This window comes from Lolium rigidum, chromosome 3 (genome assembly GCF_022539505.1).
Source record: "Lolium rigidum isolate FL_2022 chromosome 3, APGP_CSIRO_Lrig_0.1, whole genome shotgun sequence".
Lineage (NCBI taxonomy): Eukaryota > Viridiplantae > Streptophyta > Magnoliopsida > Poales > Poaceae > Lolium > Lolium rigidum.
The window spans coordinates 174,653,380-174,673,575 of record NC_061510.1 but is presented as its reverse complement, the minus strand read 5'-3'; the positions used below and the strand labels follow the sequence as shown (position 1 = coordinate 174,673,575).

Here is a 20,196-nt window from a genome sequence, read left to right as displayed (position 1 = left end):
GAAACATAAAGGGAGAGTTAGACCATGCACGACGGTCTTAAATTAGTGCAACAAAAGGATAGCCATAAGTTATTTAATTTGCAGTCCCTAGAGGAAATGTATTATATTGATCTCCATGCCCTAAATAATTAATGACCATCAATTGAGGGCGTACCAGCAAAGAGCATTGTGGTGGCCCTGTGCGGCATGGCGGGAGGGGAAACTCCACACTCGAGGGATGATAGGTGGAGAGGTGGAAGGTCCAGTCAAGGGAGAGCGGCACAACAAAAAATAGGACGGTGTAGTCGAGCTGGATATCCATTAATGACCTCTGATTTACTTCCTAAAATGCCCATTTTTATTTGTACATGTTAAAATGGGCATTTTAGGAAGTATATCAGAGGCAAGTAAAGGAAGATAGAAACTTCACCAAGTCAACCAGTGGTACGGTCATCCCCGCCTGTACCAGGTGACCGTACCACGTGGCGGTGGCTTCGCCTCGTCAAATGAGAGAGCTGCAAAAATACTATTGCGTCGCCACAAAGTTAGACTCTCCATCCACGCCGAAGCTCTGTTGCCACCACGATCATCTCCATCATCACCCCCACTCGTCTCAACTTTGTAATCTTGATTTCAACGCAATTGGTGACATTATATTGTAAGACTATTACTATTCATCTACTCAAGATCTTTGATACAATATTTATGATTATTGATCCAATCATGTTTGAGTAGTCCTCACGGGCTGAGAGTTGAGGCTTAGCCTCACAGCAACAAGTGCATCTTTATATTACCATTGGGATAATGTGTATTATGTTATATGGATCCTTGTACTACTTGTTGTCTTTGTATTCCAATCTTGGGGCTTGTCAGGGACCTAAGTCTCGCAAGGTTGATAATAGTATAAAGGTAACTTCCGGTGGCATTTTGCATATTTCGAAGGCGGTGTTGTGAGAGTTGGCACGGGGTCGAATATGTAGTTCCTATCTAGGCAGTAAAAAGGACGTCATTGATCTTAAGGCTACTTTCCTTTTACTTAATTATCGATGTCGCCCAACGATGCTTGGGCATCGGTAGGATAAAAGATCCATGGTACGTTTTGTACACAAGTCGTGGTGTCCTTTAGACGCATCAGCCCTTTACACTGTGTATCTTATTATCACATACTTCACATATGTGATTATTATTGTCTTTATAATCGCATGACCATCTTCGCACAACTACATGTGAAAACCTTGGCCCTGGACTATTTATATACATTGATAAAACGAAGACAAAAGAAAAGGTTTGGTTCGGTGAAACAACAACTAAACAAAGTCTCGCTTGATGTGATATTACACCATTAACATTCTTCATATGGATTCGATAAACCTAGTTGTGGTCTCTTAGAAAAAAAAAGTGTACTATAATCTGATAATCTGGATCGAAGGTATCAACCTTTTTCCGGCGCCTTTGCTGGGAAGAAATTGTTATATCCGGTGAGATCATTAGAGAATTTTGTTAATTATTTTAGTTTCTGTTTAGTTTTTTTCTTGTTGGTAGTTTTCTTATTATTCTTAATCAGAAATCCAAAAATATTAGTTTACATTTTTTTTCTTAAGTTTACTTACTTGTTGCTATTTGAAAACTCAAAAAATAGAAGTATGGCACCGAAAAAACTTGAGAATTTTCTACCCACAACAATGATTATCTATGTGCACATATTACTCAACCTACTGTCGCTGCAGACATTTATTGAAATATGTGAGATGACGTGAATAAAATATGTTAACCCTGTTGCAGTAATATTACGTTTATTTGCCTTTTCGCTTAGAGGGAAAGCTAAATTCTGGTTGCTAGCAGTACCTAAGGGGACTATTACTTCAATGGGATAAATGTTGTAAAAAATTATGACCAAGTATTTCCCACCTGTAAAAACTATGCAACTATGATCTAACATCACATGGTTTAGACACGAAGATCGCAGCCACTAGCGATTCTATGGGAAAGGATGAAGGAGGCCGTGAGAAACCATCCCAAGTTCTCAACGATGGGATGGAAGAATGGCTAGTTTTACATTTATTTTATCAATACCCTGAATCCTATGTCCAAATGTATGTTTGATATTGCAGCTGGAGGCATATTCGTGGAAAAGAAGATAGAGATAGTCAAGAAGCTACTTAATGGTATGCAAGATAATCATTCCCAACAGCATGTGAAAATATCCTCCACTAAGAAGGTGAACTCCATCACCGGAGAAAGCAATGAAGACCTCACGACAAAGGTAGATGAACTTATTAGTATTACTAAAGGTAAAGAAGAAATTCAAGTTAATGTGTTATTCTAACTCTGCAGGAGTTTCCAACAACTTTAACAAGTGAGGTAACAATGGCAATCACCAATCGCTCGAAGATTCTCTCAAAACTTTTATACAATCTCAAGTTGAGCATCATAATTTTATTCTTAAATTGTTTGAGAATCATGAAAATATCTTGGGACAACTATCCGAACAAGTTGTCAGTATTTTTTAACGGCGGCAAAAAAATTGCCTCATTTCATTAAATAAGGAGAAGTGTCATGACATGACAAAGTGTGATACAAAAGTAAAAAAGGATTACTCTCCCAACAGTACAACACTCAAATTTTTGGCACCCGTGGTGTCACAAAGCCTAGTCTCGCACTTTATGATCTCAAGGAGAATAGGCGGCGGAGCGGACTTGTTTTGAAAAATTCTTGAATTCCTTTCTTTCCAAATTGTCCAACTAATGGGCATGGTTAGCGATGTCATTGCCTTCCTATTTGAAGTAACCTTGTAAGTTATGGTGGACCACCACTCATCAATGGAGAGGTCAATGGAGCAGTCATGAATCCGAACCTGGAGCCTAAGACAATCTTCCACCATGCTCCAAAGGCGCTTGGTGTAGTGACAATAGGAGAAGAGATGTGCCATCATTTCTTGTGTTTGTTTGCAAAACGGGCAAAGGCCACAATTTGTCCATCATCTTCTGTTCAAGATGGTCCGCTATACAAATTATATTTTTGAGTGGTTAGCTAAGATCGTCAAACACGAACTCCACCAACAAATCAAATTAGCTTCATCTCATCCAAAAATCGGACACCTTTGCCCAAGAAATGGGATGGACAATAGTTGGTTCGTTCATAACCTGTTAACATTCGGCTACGAAGTTGGTTAATTTGAACGTGCATGGCATCTATTTTGGGTACTAAGAGAGTCGGGCCTCTCAAAGCGGCCCCCAAATAGCGTCGATTGAACATTTGGGGGCCGCCTCCGCTTCGTGCCGTGCTTGGGGTGCCGTGCTTGGGTACTAAGAGAGTCGGGCCTCTCAAAGCGGCCCCCAAATAGCGTCGATTGAATATATTTTTGTTTTTATTTCATTTTTATTTAAATAGAGAGGAGGAACATTACACAAACTAATACATAGTTTGGAACATGGTTAAAATATTGCAAAATTAGAAAACCTAAGTATTGTAGGTACGTCGGTTTCGCCTTCTTCGCTGCGAAGAAATAACACTTTCGGGAGTGCCATGTTATTATTGGATGCGCAGGAAGAACATATAGAAACCTACACTAGTGGCTTCAATTGGTCAGCGGCCATCTTCGCTGCAAAGAAAAAACACTCGCCATGTTCAATCATCGTCCTCTTCGTCGTCGGTGTGGTAGTGTCGGTGGCAGGACGTGTTGTCAAACACCTTCACGCTCATCTCATCGTCGCCTTCATAGCATAAGGTGAGCACGCAACCGGCTTGGAGGTCGTGGAAGCACGCAAACTTCTCTCGGCCTGTATGGAGGTACATCTTACCGCGTCCGTCGAAGAGCACATCCACCGGCCACCGGCAAAAGCCACAGCGAGCCTCCCGCAGCTACAGCGTGGACGACTCGTTGCCAACGACGAACTAGCCGAACTTGTCCGGCAGCCTCTGGATGACGAGTGGATCGCCATTGAGGACGATGATCAACTCGAACTTCCACTCCTCGGAAGACGACGACGGCGCATGCGACGGCAACTGTGTAGGCGTTGCTGCTCCAGCGCGACCGCGGCCGAGGCGGCCACGGTCCGCGACCTCGACTCCTGAGATGGTGGTGGCTAGGGTTGGGGATTGCGACACTAGCGTTTGTGCGAGGGGCGATGCACGAGCACCCATTTTTATACGCCGGATGGAGGCGAGGAAGCGGTGGCACGCATTAACACCGCCACGGAGAGCTAGGCGCGACGAGACGTGTCGCTGTGCCTCTGTGAAAACTGCACCGTCGCTACGAGCCATTTACTTTCGTCGAGAGCTAGGCGACGGTTGCGGCGTTCATGTCTCAATGACGCATCAAGCTCACCACCTTCCCGCCCGCTTTTCGCCCTATCCGGCGCATCCGCAAGATCTCAAGACGCCGGACACCGTATTAGATCGCACCAAAAAAGGTCCAAAAGGCCCTTTGGGACACGCAACTAGAGAGGTAAAATAGCCGGCACGCCCAAAAAAGTTTTGAAGGCCGCTTTGGTACGCGACTGAAGATGCTCTAAAATCGTGACACATGCATTGTATGAATGGATCGCATACACTTCAGTGTAGTACAAACTAATAGCAGTTGCGAAAACATATACGGAGTAACACTGTTTTCCAGTGTATCCCATTCTAGAAGCATCGTTCATACAACCATTGTGGATACGTACTAACATAAACTTCATTCTTCACACAATTAATAAGCAACCAAAAGTCAGGAACTGCTGGTTAATCTACATGCAGCAGTGGAATTAGTTTCTCTTTCCAAGAAAAGGAGAAGAAAATACTACAGTAGTTGCCTTTTCGACATTTAACTACAGAGCCATAATTTAACTACACTTGCAGATTGAATGACACCTTGAATCATATTGCACCTTCAGATGTCTCTGCTTTCTGTGGCTGATACTAGTGTCTTCAATCTGTTCCCCATTCTGTGGGATGACATCCAGATGCAGTGATCCATTTCAAAAGAACTTGAGATTCACCAACACACAGAAATAACAAAACATGCTGATGTTCTGAACTAAGATCTGGCTAACCTAATAAGACTAGAAGCCAGCATACTTACTGCCAGTAAGAAACGTGGCATCATTCACCTGCTATGCTGTCATTCATAGAATTACTGAACACACCAGTTGCTGCAAGCACTAAAGATATCAGGAGCACTGATAGGCTGATCAATTCATTGATTGGCAAATGAAACCAGATCACCCCAACGAAGGGAGATATCATACAGATATTAAAACAATCCAAGAAAACGCTGCCGCTGCTGGCTGCTCTTATTGATTCCAGTTCCTGGTGGAGTCACTGATATCCTGTCTGCATTGGCTAGTGCCCACCTGTTGAAAGCCGGCGAGGACAACAACTCTGTCATGCCCTTTTTTGTCTCTTCTCTGGTGAATGCTTCATATTCCTCTTTCGAGAACTTTCTTCTCTCAGGGGTAGTGTGGTAGGTAGAATAGTAGCTGTCCCTAGCAACACCTTGTGACAATGTTCTCTCCCCTGAGCCTGGAAAAGTAAAATAAGAAGTCGCAAACGGGAACAATAGTGAACTCAGACATCATACAGCAAAAAGATGGCAAACCTGAAAGAGGTGAATTCTGTCTTGGTGTTCGTTTCAGGTATTGATGAAGCTTGCTAAATCCATCTTGGTGAGTCCCGTTCGTGTTGGAATACCCTTCACTCAAATCTTCATAGCGGAAGGGACGTGTGATTCCCTTGGAAAGTCCACTGCCAAAAGATACTCATTCAGTCCTTTTGGGAAGATATGCCCATTTAAGTTAGTTGTGCCTTTTCAGGAGATGAAAATAGTTTTCTGTGACAACTGGCAACAATGTTAAACAAAAGAAAAAAGGTCCATTTCTCAACCTAGATCTCTGCCATGTCATCAAAATTTCGTTTTGCATCCAATTTTTACAGTTCATTTCTTTAGTCTTCAACATTTCTTTTTGTGAACATAGTTTTATCTAAATGGTATAGTTTGTTCTTCTAATGTTTCTTCTATATCGTGTTCGAACAAAAAAAAACTGCACAAAAAGATGCTCCTAACAGGTCAATAAGGAATTTCATAGCATGGCAAACCTGCGGGTTGGCAATTGAAATTACCACCAAAAAATACTAGGGCTGACCAGATTGAGTTGTGTAGATCAACCACTTCACCCAAAAGACTAATACCATGATGACAGGTGTGCAATATATTTCAACTGTGTACTCCTATAACAGAAAATGTAAATTGCATACCAACAGATACTAGCATTTAACACTATTGAGGAGCAGGAATATCCCAACGTATGCCTCACGCATGCTTAACAATTAACATACATTTAATACCATGGAAAGCTATAATTAGCATGTTGGCATTCAACTAGACAGTACAAGGGTCATGAATTGATAACACGGTACACGGTATCACAATTCATACCTTAATAAATGGCGTATAAATCCTGACATTCCCTCAATCCTTGAAACTGTCTTGATGATTATGCAGAAGACTAATGCTGCAAATGCAAGGAGATAGTCCAGCGAACTCTACAGGAATGGAAGAAGCGAAACTACCAGTCAGTTAAGAGATAACTAGTAGAATAGTCAACAACCATCTGTTACAAAAGGTACCTGGAGAATCATGACAGCAGAAATAATCAAGATAGCCCACTCGACAAAATAAGCCACGCCACCATCAACAGATCCTTCTTCCGTTAGAACGAGTTTACGGACACCCCAGTAACCAAACCAGGCTCCAGCTAAGATGACGCATACGAGAAGAAATATACCTAGCTGCAATAATATATTTTACATGTTTTACGTCATTAGAGCAGAGATAAATGAAGCTTGAATAGAAAATCTGTTGAAACATTGATGATCCTTATATGGTACTTCCTCTGTCCCAAAATGTAAGACGTTTTGGTGGGTTATGCAAGTCCTATGTTTTGGGACAGAAGCTACAACCTAATGCAGAGAAAGGAATAATAATAATGTAAGAACATGATAAGACACTTTGTAGGGCCATTTAGTAGAACCAGGCAATAGACAGCAGGAACGAAAAAAGACAAGCATCTGTAGCATATTTGGACTAGATACTCAGCATTCCATTTTATATGCCACAGTAATATATCAAGACAAAACAAAGAAAATGTAAGCCCCAAGAATGAAAAGCCATGGGACAATTTAAAATGTTGTGCCTCGGCAGATGTAAATGTAGGTGGGAATTAAACAAGCACAATGAACCATAAATGATTCCTAAATGGAGAACTTACATACAGGATTATGCATGTCTTCGGCAATTCCAATTTCCACCAGCATTGAACGCAGCAGTCCCGACAAATAGTGCAGAAAATATGTTGTCACGCCAACCTGTTTTTTGAGAATTAATCATGAATTTATGGTCCACACAAGAGTGTGACATGAAAATGAGAGAAGAAAGCATTCTCAATAGTCAAATGAATACTCACAACTGAAGAATATGCAAAAATAGCAAGTGAACTCTTTCTACCAGTGGGTAAAAGTTTCATCCCCTGAAAATAGATATACGGAAAATAGTCAGACAGTAAGAAATAGAACGAATAACAGCTCAGGAAGTGACTACGGACTAGCTAACCAAGTACCAGAGATAATATAAGTGCAACGAAGGGGGATAATATCCACCATACTTAAGGATGGAGAACACATGTTGTTACCGCATTCTGATGCTTATAATCAATAGTTTCACATATACTACTCAAATTATCACAGCGAGCAACATGAAGTAGAGAAGATAACTTCACTGAACCATTAAGAAAACGGACTCCTCCACCAGTGTCAACTATTACATTAATTAACTTACACTCTATATATAGAGAACAAAGCATAGAAGAATAGCTCACCTGAAAGAGTATAATCAGTACCACAAGAAAAATGCCGATGGTCATGGCTCCACCATAGTAGAACACTACAGACTGACTAAGCGTGTGGGCCACCGTCATGAGCACCATCCCTAGCACGAGGAACACCACCCTATGGAGCAAGAACTCTGCAAAGACATATACAGAAGCCCGAATTCTCAATCCAACAACTAGGCCAACAGATGTCATCTAAGTGTAAAACAAATAAAAGGCGCAGCAGAGCAAGAACCAAAAGAAAGGCGCACCTTCCTCCGTGGACACCACAACGGATCTCGAAGGGTCGCCGGGCATCCGGAAATCGAGGATCCGGTGGTCGTACGGCGAGATGGACTGCGCCCATAGCCCGCTCTTGGGCACCTTGTGCCACTGCGACGCAGCGCACTTGCACGGAGCGACTGTGGCATTCCTACAAACAGCACGCGCACATCCCCAGACAAATTAATCAGGGCGAGAAGCAAGAGCACGAAAGAGAAGTAGGGTTTTGTTTCGTATTTTTGGCTTACCGGTGGAAGCAGAGCTCGAGGGCGCTGGGGCGGGAGGCGTTGGCGCGGACCCGCAGGGCGTGGAAGAAGCGGGACGGGTCACGGAGGCGGGAGGCATGGCCACGGAGGTGGACGCGCGTGCAGAAGGGGCCACCCGTGCCGCCCCCTTCACCATCGACGGGCGCCGCCGGCGGGAGGTGGACGTAGGCCGGCGGGTGCGAAGCGACTGCAAGATGAGGGGGGTTAGGGTTAGGGTTTAGGGAGATTTGTTTGGGAGGGGGATGCGAAGCATAGTTACCTGTGAGGTCGACGGGCGCGGAGGAGATGGAAAGGGTGCTGGTGGCGCTGGCGAGGAAGACGGCGACGAAGAGGAAACTGAGGAGGATACGATGCAGCAGCGGCGGCGGCATGGCGGCGGTGGTGAATTTGGGGATTTCGTCGGCGGGAGAAATTAATAAGGGAGGGAAAGAGCGTAGCTTTGAAACAACGCTGTCTGTCTGAGAGTCGGCTAGACTAGTTTGTATTTACGGAGTTTTTTTTAGATTAAAAGTCTAGCTTGGTCGCTAAGTTATTGATCAGGGACTCGCCATCTCGGGCATCCGGAAAGAAGGACACACCAACTTCTTTTTTTTTCAGCAAAATTTGTTGTGGCACACGGTCACACTACCAAACTGACCCCAAATTCTTAAAGGTGTATTATCTCCGTCCAAAAATAAGTAGTTTTGTCTATATATAGATGTATTTATACGATACATCTATACCTACAAAAAATTAAGACACTTATTTTTTAATGGAGGGAGTACAATGTTTGAGCATCATTTTAAAAAAAAGATATTGTACTCTTTTTACTCTATTTTGGCATTTCCAAGCCTTATATCTCACTATTTCATGGCACAGCAAAAAATTCACGAGAACCCACGAATGGAAAGAAGGAGAAACTAACTTCTTTGTTTTTCTTTCAGCCTACTAGATCATCTGAAAAAACGAGTCAAAGTGAAAGGATATATATATGCCATCGTCCATGGATACACGGAAGCTCCATGCTGCTGGAAGTGGAGTGGAGAACACGAGAAACAAGTGGGTTTGGGCCATCTGAGGGATCAGGTGCAGTCACTTAAGCAAAATAGAATCGATCTGACCATCAAATCAATTACCAATGGTCAGGTTTAATTGGCTAGTTTTTCATTACTTTTCAGTTTTCACTCAATGCTGTACATTGCGTTTAAGAATATAAGTCTGGACAAATAGGATTGAACCGCCTACAACTACAACTGCAAGATTACTTTTACGAAAATGATCCATGTCCAGTTCAAGTGTTTGCTAAAGAGCACTGCAAAAGAGGTCAAATTCAGGAACAAGGACCTCACCATCGATCGTTCATCTCTGGGTAAGTGAGACCGCCCGATTTGGACAGGAACAGAAGATAAGCATAGCAGTGACAAGCAAAACAATAAAACCCTGGCTACAGGTACTATCTATGCCCACAGAGCACAATAACACAGGAATGACATGCAGTCCAGATTAAGGTTCAGGCTGACGATCTACACCAGCTGGTTGCCTACAGGGTCTAAACAAGTTGATAACCGTAACGGTAACTGAGCTGGACACAGATTGTAACAGCTGTTATCTCTCAAGTTTTTGTCACCGTCGACACGACTAAAAAGACCTGGTCATCATGCATCCCAGACTGCAAATGAAGAGGAGAGCATTCATCCAGGAAGCACCATCAGCAGAATTAACATTCAGGGAAACAGGATCAAAAAGAGGACATGGTTTTTCATATAGCTCAAGAGACTGCAACCTCAAAGCATCCAACCAGGGAACATTGATCTTCATCCTGACTTTTCAGCTGCACCTGTAAAAAGAACAGCAATTGTGAGCCACACGAACGGCCATTGCCAGAACCATATCTTTGCAGAGCTGTAAAGGATATGGCACACCACATCTTTGCAGAGTAATAGCCAGAAACACAACCAGCAGCATAACCAACCAAAAGTAATATATATTACTGATCCAGATACACGACAGGATGTCTACAACACCTAGAATCATCTCAAACAAAGGGAAACAAACGCAAATCATCTCATCTTCCAACTCTGAGCTATCTCCTGTCTGATCTCAAAATAAATGGAAGGATCCTGCTTGCTTTTTAAATTACTAGCAACAACTTATTGTTACGCAAGAGGGGAGCAGGTTTTCAGAGCATACAACTTTTTGTTACACAAGAGGGAAGCAGGTTTTCAGAGCATACAGCTTATTGTTACACAAGAAGGAAGCAGGTTTTCAGAGCTTAGAACTTTTTGTCACACAAGAGGGAAGCAGGTAAACAAGGACGGAAGAATCTCTAATTGTTGCTTCCGTCCTTGGTCCAAATCCATTCAAAACAGAATTTACTGACTCCGAAATTCCTATTGATGCAAGTGTAGTGGAAAATGGAAAACCAGAACGTGATGTATAGACTGTTCATTTGATCAAGACATCTCCAGTATTTGAAATATAACATCGGGAGTGGTTCTTTCAGACCAAGAACAAACTACCTGGGGGGGAAGTTTTTGTAAATTACAAGTTGTCGAGAGGAGCAATATAATAGATGGGTGCAGTCAATGCAAATTTTCATAGCCATAACGGCAAAGTGATGGCAGAAGCAAAAGAAACCTGTTTATTCATACCTGAGGTTGCGTAAACAATGATTATGCTACAATCTTGCCATAGACGACTTGACGGCACGCAAGATCCTGGAGTAGTGATAGAACAAGATGGATTTATCGCCCTTCAAGCCATCGCGGTGGTGTCGGTTGCTCCCGGCAAGATTGTTACAAGGGCTGCCCCCAATCACCAAGTCGAAGCCACCAAATGTACTAACAAATGATGCAATTCTATCATTACTGAGAGATTTCACATCAGCAATCTCAATCAATGTGCCTGTCTGAGTCTGATCCCACCAACCCCTCAAAACCCTCCTACTATCTTCGCTTATCTCAACAGAAACGACAGTTCTCATGTGGATCCCAAGCCTGTGCAGAGCTACCTCTGCTCCTCCAATACCGCTGAACAAGGACAACACATTAACACCATTGGGAAACATGTTTCTGAGCACTGACAAGTGGTAAGCGACTAAATCAACTTGGAATGCGTTGCCGAGAGCTTTGTATCTCTCTGCCCTGCCAAGTACCCTAGTATGGTCTCTCGGGTAACCAAGTAGATCTTCATACTCCTGAGGCTCCAACGGAGCAGCCTTGTTCTTTCCAACCCAGACAAGATTCCATTTTCTGCACTCTTTCATGACATATTTCTGAATACTTCTAGCCGGTGGATTGTCTGAGCTTGCAAGAGCACATTGAATCCGGCCTGACAGCTTTGCACTTCCCACACAAGTCTGCAGGCAGTTGAGCTGCCTCCTTGGATCCCAGGAAGGCCACCACTTCTTATAATGAGGGAAGGCCTCAAATATGGTCTTTGGAGGGAGGGGACGGAGAGGTGATCTGTTATCAATTGGCAAATTATGGATGTATCCTCTTTTCCTGGCAGCTGCACACAAGTGCTTAGAGTCCACAAATTCTGGTTGACTGTCATGCAGAAATCTTGAAATTTCTGGCCATGCACCTTTTGGAGCTAGGGCCACATTTTCATAGTAGAAAAAAGGTGGTCCCCTAGCTTGTTCAGGAATCATTCTGACCACTGATCGCATATAACCAGGAAGGTTAAATCCAACCATAGGCTTTGGAATAGGCATTTCTTCATCATCGCTACCATCCAAGGGGGCTCGATTGCCTTGTGCTCCACCTCTATACCGCTTCATCTTATTCTTGGTCTGTTCCATCAATTTTTCTTTCCTTCTCTCTCCAGCAGAATAGAAGCATCCATTCATAACCTGCCAAACATACAAAGATTACAGTGTCCTTACATCAAATTAAAAGAGCGAAGCAGTTTTCTTATTCAAATGTAATCGGATCAAAAAAACTACCTCATGACCTCCTGCGTACTGTGATGCCGAGATAGAATCAATTAATAAAGAGAGAGCAGCATCCACACCTAGAAAAATGTACGCAAAAATATACAACATAAAGGTCCCTTTCGAAGAAAGTGTGATCACATCTATTTCGAAAAAAGTGGCATACCATGTATGTGCTGTGTGTGTGTGTAAGTGGTCCATAGGCCCACATGTTTGTGTATATACATGTACGTGTACCTAACAGTGAATAGTGAATTAAATCCAGAAATTTCCACACAAGTCATACCACATCTTGTAATAGCCACATTGGCTTCATCTTCAGGAAATCCCATGCCCAGTAATGTTTTCAACTTCATGTCCTTCTCTGACATCTCTTGTAGAAAATCCTGCACAAAGCACAACAAAACCCGAGATTAGAAAACACTTGCTACATCTAACAGATTTTTTAATGCCAACTAACTGACTGCTGATGAAAAATACAACTGCATAGTGATCAGCGACATCTACATGAACAGAGAAAAGAAAGGGGACAACAGCTAATCAATGATCAAGAGATGAATAGCACTGACTACCCAAGAAAAAGAGAGAGAAAAACTATTCAAGAATCAAATTAATGAGATCATTTAGGAAGTCAGTTTTTTTCTCTGGTGATATTTGAGAAGGACATTAATACAAGAACTGTTATATGCATGAATACAAATTCTTGTCATCTTACACTCGAAACAACATAAAGGTAATATAAGTACTTCTGGTCATGCTGGAATAAACTGAAATTACATGTCCAAATTTGCTGTTTCATAATTAAAACGACACTGTGCTGGATGCGTAGCAGCGATGAAACACGGCTATACCGTCTCTTCATCCCGATTTCAGAACTGATGGATGATGAGGAAACTAGGTGCATCTTCATGATAAGACTGATGACAACATTCCCATGCCACCCTATTTCAGGTTCATTTCCTTGCTAGCATTCAAGATATTTTTTGCTGAGCATGTGTAATAGAGATCAAACGCTCCATAGTATTTCCCTACTTGTTGAATTCAGTCATTACATATATCTAGACATGAATAGGAATATAGGATTGAACCATACAATATTTTCTTCACTCATTCTATTTGCATAACTTGTGGGTCTGATCTATGAATACACTTGTAAGAAAATTGGACATCACATATGTTTCACTCTGAGATTTCTGAATTAGTGACTCCATGTATGCATTTCTATAAGAACATGTATGGATCGAATCCTTCATTTTTCTTGGCTCTAACAGGTAGATATTTATTTTTCTTGAGGCTAGTCCTGGAGGGAAGTTTGATGCAACTAGTGTGGTATGTGCTGCCCTTTTTCAGTAATATCATCATTTTCTGTAACTGAAAGTCAAAAAGATCTGGAACCTTTTTTTTAGATAATGTCATTTAAGCCTTGAATCCCGCGTTTTTATAAGTCAAGATAAGAATCTTGAACTATGTCATTTAAGACTGAAAGACCATTATTCGTCCTAGCTTGCATCCTATTTCTTGACCCTCCTTTGATTTTGCGGAAATGTGATCAGACGGGTCGCAGCACAACCTTTACTTCAGTGCATGATATAATTATTTAGGTCCAGCTACATTCTTGCTTGTTTCTTTAGTATTCAGCGCTTTAAGTTCAGCTTCTATTCTTCTAAACTCTTCTGAGTTCAGTCAGATTGTACATTATATCTTGGAGTACACAAAAAATCAAAGAGCATATTTCTACACATTAAAGTGCCTGCAGTATGTGTAGCCCCTTCTATTGGCTAAAGCACCTGTAATATGATTTTCTCGTAGCGTCATAACACCACAAGTCCTGAGTCTTGTAAATATTCAAATGCATAGTAACTGAAGAGAAAACAAGCGTGTCTAATAGATCTGAATTCTCTGATTTATGAAAAATACAGACAAGCAGGACAATAATACACTCATTTTCTACTACTTTCCAGATCACATGATTACTCCCAGAGTATTGGTATACTCACTTCGTAAAACATTACACTCGTACATGATAAACTTAAACATGATGAGAACTCTGAGTAAAACAAATCAAGTACTGAAACCTCGCAATGCAATTCTACACTGATGAAAGGCTGGGAGCAAAATAAACAAAGCTCAAACAGTACTAAATTGGGTGCTCAAGTATGCATGGCACTCGTTAAGAAGGAACCATAGGAGAAGTTATCAGGGAATGCAGTGCAAAGATTTCACATGTGTGCATACATATATGGTAACAAAATTCTCAGCTTACGAACTAAAGATAATGTATCATCTACCTCATCACCAGAACTATCAGAGTTGTGCTCTCTAGCACCAGCATCGTCATCGACATCCCAGTTTTCAAAGTCAAAATCATCATCATCTTCAACACTCGGCGGGGTGCAGCCAGAGGCAGAGCAATTACCCACTGCAGCGTCTTCACCTAGTACCTGCATTTCACATGACCAATTGGAATACACAATCATTTCCACCACAAAACAAGGGCATCATATAATAAACTCAGTAGTAGAGCACGGAGAATACCTTATATGAGAGAAGCAGCTCGAGCAATGCATTTTCATTACTATGCCCTGAAAGCAAAATCCTCGATTGGAGCAAAATGTGCAAACACAAACAAGACAAATGAAATGAAACTAATTACCTTTAGTATTACCAATCTGCTTAATACACTTCATGACCATCTCTTTTGGGAAACCCATTCCCACATATACCTCGACTAAAGAAGTAGATGTTGCTTGCCCATTGACCCACCCATTAGAATCCTTTAGACAATTGCACGAACAAATATCACACCATGATCATAATAATGATAAGTCGTGGCTCCTGTGATGAAATACACATTTTTTATATCTGTTACTACCTGACGTACCTGCATGGACGGGCCAGGAGCATCCAATTTCCTCAATTTCGGAGCCCATGAGGACTCAGCCTCGCTATCACTTCCCCACTCAAACTTATCACTGTCATCGCTATCGCTAACCCAGTCCTGTGACATGAGTTAGCACACGTCGGTCAATATTGAAAGCAAACCACCAGAAAAGCAATTATAAAGAAGAAAATAACACAAGGTAAGAATTTTATTGCGTTATAAGACCACAACAACCACAAGATATCTCAATTAAAATCTCTAGCACGAAATTAGCACAGCAAGATTCAATTACATAGTTATTAGAATACATCAAAAAGGAAGAAGAAAACACCAACTTTTTTATATTGCACAAACTCCCCTCCACCCATGCCACAACAATACATCAAGCTAATGCCCGATAAACAGTTACTGATACAATTAGAAACAGTTCAAATTCCTATTTACGGGGATTATGAGGATGCATAAGTAACAGATTATGCATAACATAGCTACAAAATGATTTGGGAGGAAAGTGATCAGGTTGGTAAATCTAAAAGGTGGTCAGATTTACCAGGTTTTCCCATTGTCACCTGGAATAAGATTAACCAAACATGCAGTACTGCAGTATGGCCGTGATGCTTGTAGCATGAGCTCAAGTGCCAGAGAAGCAAGAATTTCTTCACCAAATAGGTGGGTGGGTTACTGTAACATAAACTAAAACAAAAACAAAAATCCTTACTCCGCAGTATCAATGTGTCAACATGAACAACATATGAATCAAAACAGCATAGCACAGTTGAAATCCCGAAACGAAAATTATCATGGCCTCATTCAACTACTCTAGGGTCCAGGATGCACAAAAGAATTAGAACATATATTAGGTTGAATGGACCATCAATAAATATATACAAATGAGAGTGTCCTATGTATAAGGTGTTCAGCTAGTGCTGCAATTTCACCTATACAGGTCAGTATTTTGACAAAGTACTGCGGCATCCGAGCTAACCATCCAAGGAAACACGAAGTCTATGGATGCTATAAGGCAAAATTAACACAGGCGGGTCCAATTCTAGGATATGGAACGCATCCACCAAGGGGAAAAAGATGGATCTTTTCAATCACAGAAACCACAAAAACCCTATAAACAAAACCGAGTGGCGCACAGACTGATAAAGTGATAAGTCAGCAATTGATAGACACGCCCCGCAAAAAAAAAAGCAATTGATAGACACGAGGACTTCCCTCTCATCGGAATGGAGAGATCGTATGAGCGGGGGGGATCAGTTCGTACAGTTTCGAGTAAATGGGAACTTTTTCGCAGGAAAAAAAGAGGAAACTTTCATTGTTGTGCAGAGGAATCGCAAAAGAAATAATCTGGGATGCAATCCTCGCACGCGAAATATTCCTACGGTCCTACCACCATTCTACCTTGTATCAAAATCGCTTAAATCTGAGAAGCGCTAAAATCGACAGCAGAGAGGCAAAGATAGAGAGCCTACCACCATTGTTGGTCAGAAGGCACACACCCCCTCAATCTATCTCCCTGCCGTGAGGATGAGGACGAGGGGGAGGGCAGCTCGAGGGGCAGCGGGAGAAGAGGCAGGGGAGAGCGCGAGGGCGACGGCGACGGCGTGCTACTCACCCGCTCGCTGGTCTACACGGGACTGCGGCACTGCGCTGCAGAAGAGGGTGCTGCGCCTGGTGCGGGGCTGCTGCGTTTGGGTTTAAGATCAAGCGAGGGGAAATGATTGCCAGCCGTGCTGCTCTTTTTTCTTAAGCTGCGGGACGGGATACTCCAGGACCTGTTTGGTGGCCTGGGCGCTCAACCTAGCATTTTCGGGCTGTTTGGTTTCGCTCATGCGGGCGCTTCGCCTCGGCACAGCGGAGAAGTCCCAGCGGCTTGCGCAGTAAAGGTAGAGGTAACCTCCTTCTTCATTTACTCTCTCCATTAGCCCCTCCCAAATTTTTCTTTCCTCCAATTTTCGCATCGGCGGTGGCGAACCAGATCTGGTAACGCGCATTTCCCTTCGGTCTCCGGCGCCGGATCAGGGTCCTCTTTTTCAGCCGCGGTGGAGCCTGCGCACATCTGCTGCGCCTTTCAGCCGCGGTGGAGCCTGCGCACATCTGCTGCGCCTTTCAGCCGTATCCGTTGTCCGCCATGACGGAGGCAAGGAAAAACTCATCTGCTTTACTGTAGTGTTAGATTATGTTGGTAGAACAAGTTGGATTCGATAAGACCGTCCGTAATGCATAGATCTTGTTTCAGTAGACCGACCAGCTCTAGCTTGTGCATCACGCTGCATCACTCTTACATACAAGTCTGGATCCTGATACCAAGAGAGAAGTTAGGCATGCTGCTTTTCCTCGTGTGAGTTATGGTCCTATGGTACAACGAGATCAGGAGAGGATTGCCAACCTAAACCACATCTACAACTGCAACGACGTAGAGACTATCCAGATGCTACGGATGAGAAGAGCCCCTTTCTATGCACTTGTGAAAACGTTCAGGACTAGAGGACCGCTGATTGATAGCATTCACACCTCCGTCGAAGAACAAGTCGCAATGTTTCTTCATATCGTGGGTCATAACCAGAGGTTCAGTGTCATCCATAGCACATTCAGGCGGTCCACGGAGACTATTTCTCGGTACTTCCAGCAGGTGTTGTACGCAATTGGGGAGCTCAGAGGTGAAATGATCAAGTTAGCATCAACGAACACACCACCCAAGATCAAGAACAGCTACAGGTGGTTCCTCTATTTCAGGGTGAGTACAAAATCATGTTCCTTCTACCTATCAGATGTGTGGTACTGTCAGAAACACGACTGTATGCTAATTTTTTTACATGATTGCATTGGGGCTATTGATGGTACTAATGTCACTGCAAAGGTACCGAGATCAATGTGTGCAACATTCCGCAGGAGGAAACACTACACCATCCAGAACGTGCTAGCAACTGTGGATTTTGATATGAGGTTCACCTACGTGCTTGCTGGGTGGGAGGGTTCAGCTCATGATGCGAGCATCCTGGTCGACAACTTGTCAAGGCATGATGGGTTGCAAATTGATACGTCTCCGACGTATCGATAATTTCTTATGTTCTATGCCATATTATTGATGATACCTACATGTTTTATGCACACTTTATGTCATATTCGTGCATTTTCTGGAACTAACCTATTAACAAGATGCCGAAGTGCCGGTTCTCGTTTTCTCGCTGTTTTTGGTTTCAGAAATCCTAGTAACGAAATATTCTCGGAATTGGACGAAACGAAGACCCGGGGGCCTATTTTTCCACGGAGCTTCCGGAAGACCGAAGAACACACGAAGTGGGGCCACGAGGTGGCGACACCACAAAGCGGCGCGGCCCGGGGGGCCGCGCCGCCCTATGGTGTGGCCCCTCGTCCGGCCCCCGACTCGCCCTTCCGCCTACTTAAAGCCTCCGTCGCGAAACCCCCGATGCGAAAAACCACGATACGGAAAACCTTACCGAGACGCCGCCGCCGCCGATCCCATCTCGGGGGATTCTCGGAGATCTCCTCCGGCACCCTGCCGGAGAGGGGATTCATCTCCCGGAGGACTCTACACCGCCATGGTCGCCTCCGGAGTGATGAGTGAGTAGTTCACCCCTCGGACTATGGGTCCATAGCAGTAGCTAGATGGTTGTCTTCTCCTCATTGTGCTTCATTGTTGGATCTTGTGAGCTGCCTAACATGATCAAGATCATCTATCCGTAATTCTATATGTTGTGTTTGTCGGGATCCGATGGATAGAGAATACCATGTCATGTTAATTATCAAGTTATTACACATGTGTTGTTTATGATCTTGCATGCTCTCCGTTTCTAGTAGAGGCTCTGGCCAAGTTTTTACTTTTAACTCCAAGAGGGAGTATTTATGCTCGATAGTGGGTTCATGCCTGCATTGACACCGGGACAGATGACAGTAAAGTTCTAAGGTTGTGTTGTGCTGTTGCCACTAGGGATAAAACATTGCGCTATGTCCGAGGATGTAGTTGTTGATTACATTACGCACCATACTTAATGCAATTGTCTCGTTGCTTTGCAACTTAATACCGGAGGGGTTCGGACGATAACTCGAAGGTGGACTTTTTAGGCATAGATGCGGTTGGATGGCGGTCTATGTACTTTGTCGTAATGCCCAATTAAATCTCACTATACTTATCATGTCATGTATGTGCATTGTTATGCCCTCTCTATTTGTCAATTGCCCGACTGTAATTTGTTCACCCAACATGCTTTTATCTTATGGGAGAGACACCTCTAGTGAACTGTGGACCCCGGTCCATTCTTTTAATACTCGAAATACAAATCTGTCTGCAATACTTGTTTTTACTGTTTTCTCTGCAAACAATCATCTTCCACACAATACGGTTAATCCTTTGTTACGACAAGCCGGTGAGATTGACAACCTCACTCGTTTCGTTGGGGCAAAGTACTTTGGTTGTGTTGTGCAGGTTCCACGTTGGCGCCGGAATCTCTGGTGTTGCGCCGCACTACATCCCGCCGTCATCAACCTTCAACGTGCTTCTTGACTCCTACTGGTTCGATTAAACCTTGGTTTCTAATTGAGGGAAACTTGCCGCTGTGCGCATCACACCTTCCTCTTGGGGTTCCCAACGGACGTGTCAACTACACGCATCAAGCAAATTTCTGGCGCCGTTGCCGGGGAGATCAAGACACGCTGCAAGGGGAGTCTCCACTTCTCAATCTCTTTACTTTGTTTTTGTCTTGCTTTATTTTATTTACTACTTTGTTTGCTGCATTATATCAAAACACAAAAAAATTAGTTGCTAGCTTTACTTTATTTACTGTCTTGTTTGCTATATCAAAAACACAAAAAATTTAGTTTACTTGCATTTACTTTATCTAGTTTGCTTTATTTACTACTGCTAAAATGGCCACCCCTGAAAATACTAAGTTGTGTGACTTCACAACCACAAATAATAATGATTTCTTATGCACACCTATTGCTCCACCTGCTACTACAGCGGAATTCTTTGAAATTAAACCTGATTTACTTAATCTTGTCATG

At 42.9% G+C, this 20,196-nt stretch overlaps 2 protein-coding genes across 3 annotated transcripts; both read right to left on the bottom strand.

Moving 5' to 3' along the window:
- Positions 1–4,558: 4,558 nt before the first annotated feature.
- On the bottom strand, positions 4,559–8,742 carry LOC124695831. The gene is made up of 10 exons (XM_047228644.1): positions 8,631–8,742; positions 8,354–8,558; positions 8,096–8,256; positions 7,833–7,978; positions 7,422–7,484; positions 7,231–7,323; positions 6,586–6,747; positions 6,395–6,501; positions 5,558–5,703; positions 4,559–5,481 (listed from the first exon to the last, which is right to left on the bottom strand). The coding sequence occupies exons 1-10, from the start codon at positions 8,740–8,742 to the stop codon at positions 5,213–5,215; spliced, it is 1,464 nt and encodes a 487-aa protein (XP_047084600.1). The 3' UTR covers positions 4,559–5,212.
- Positions 8,743–9,679: 937 nt separating this feature from the next.
- Positions 9,680–16,762, bottom strand: LOC124702714 (DNA (cytosine-5)-methyltransferase DRM2-like). 2 transcript variants are annotated; one of them, XM_047234868.1, is made up of 9 exons: positions 16,644–16,762; positions 15,157–15,282; positions 14,938–15,058; positions 14,820–14,866; positions 14,573–14,725; positions 12,571–12,670; positions 12,297–12,364; positions 11,002–12,203; positions 9,680–10,187 (listed from the first exon to the last, which is right to left on the bottom strand). In XM_047234868.1, the coding sequence occupies exons 1-8, from the start codon at positions 16,647–16,649 to the stop codon at positions 11,028–11,030; spliced, it is 1,797 nt and encodes a 598-aa protein (XP_047090824.1). In that variant the 5' UTR covers positions 16,650–16,762; the 3' UTR covers positions 9,680–10,187; positions 11,002–11,027. The 2 variants fall into 2 exon arrangements, with proteins under 2 accessions (XP_047090824.1, XP_047090826.1); XM_047234870.1 differs by having other exon boundaries at positions 15,166–15,282.
- Between the last annotated feature and the right edge of the window lie 3,434 nt (positions 16,763–20,196).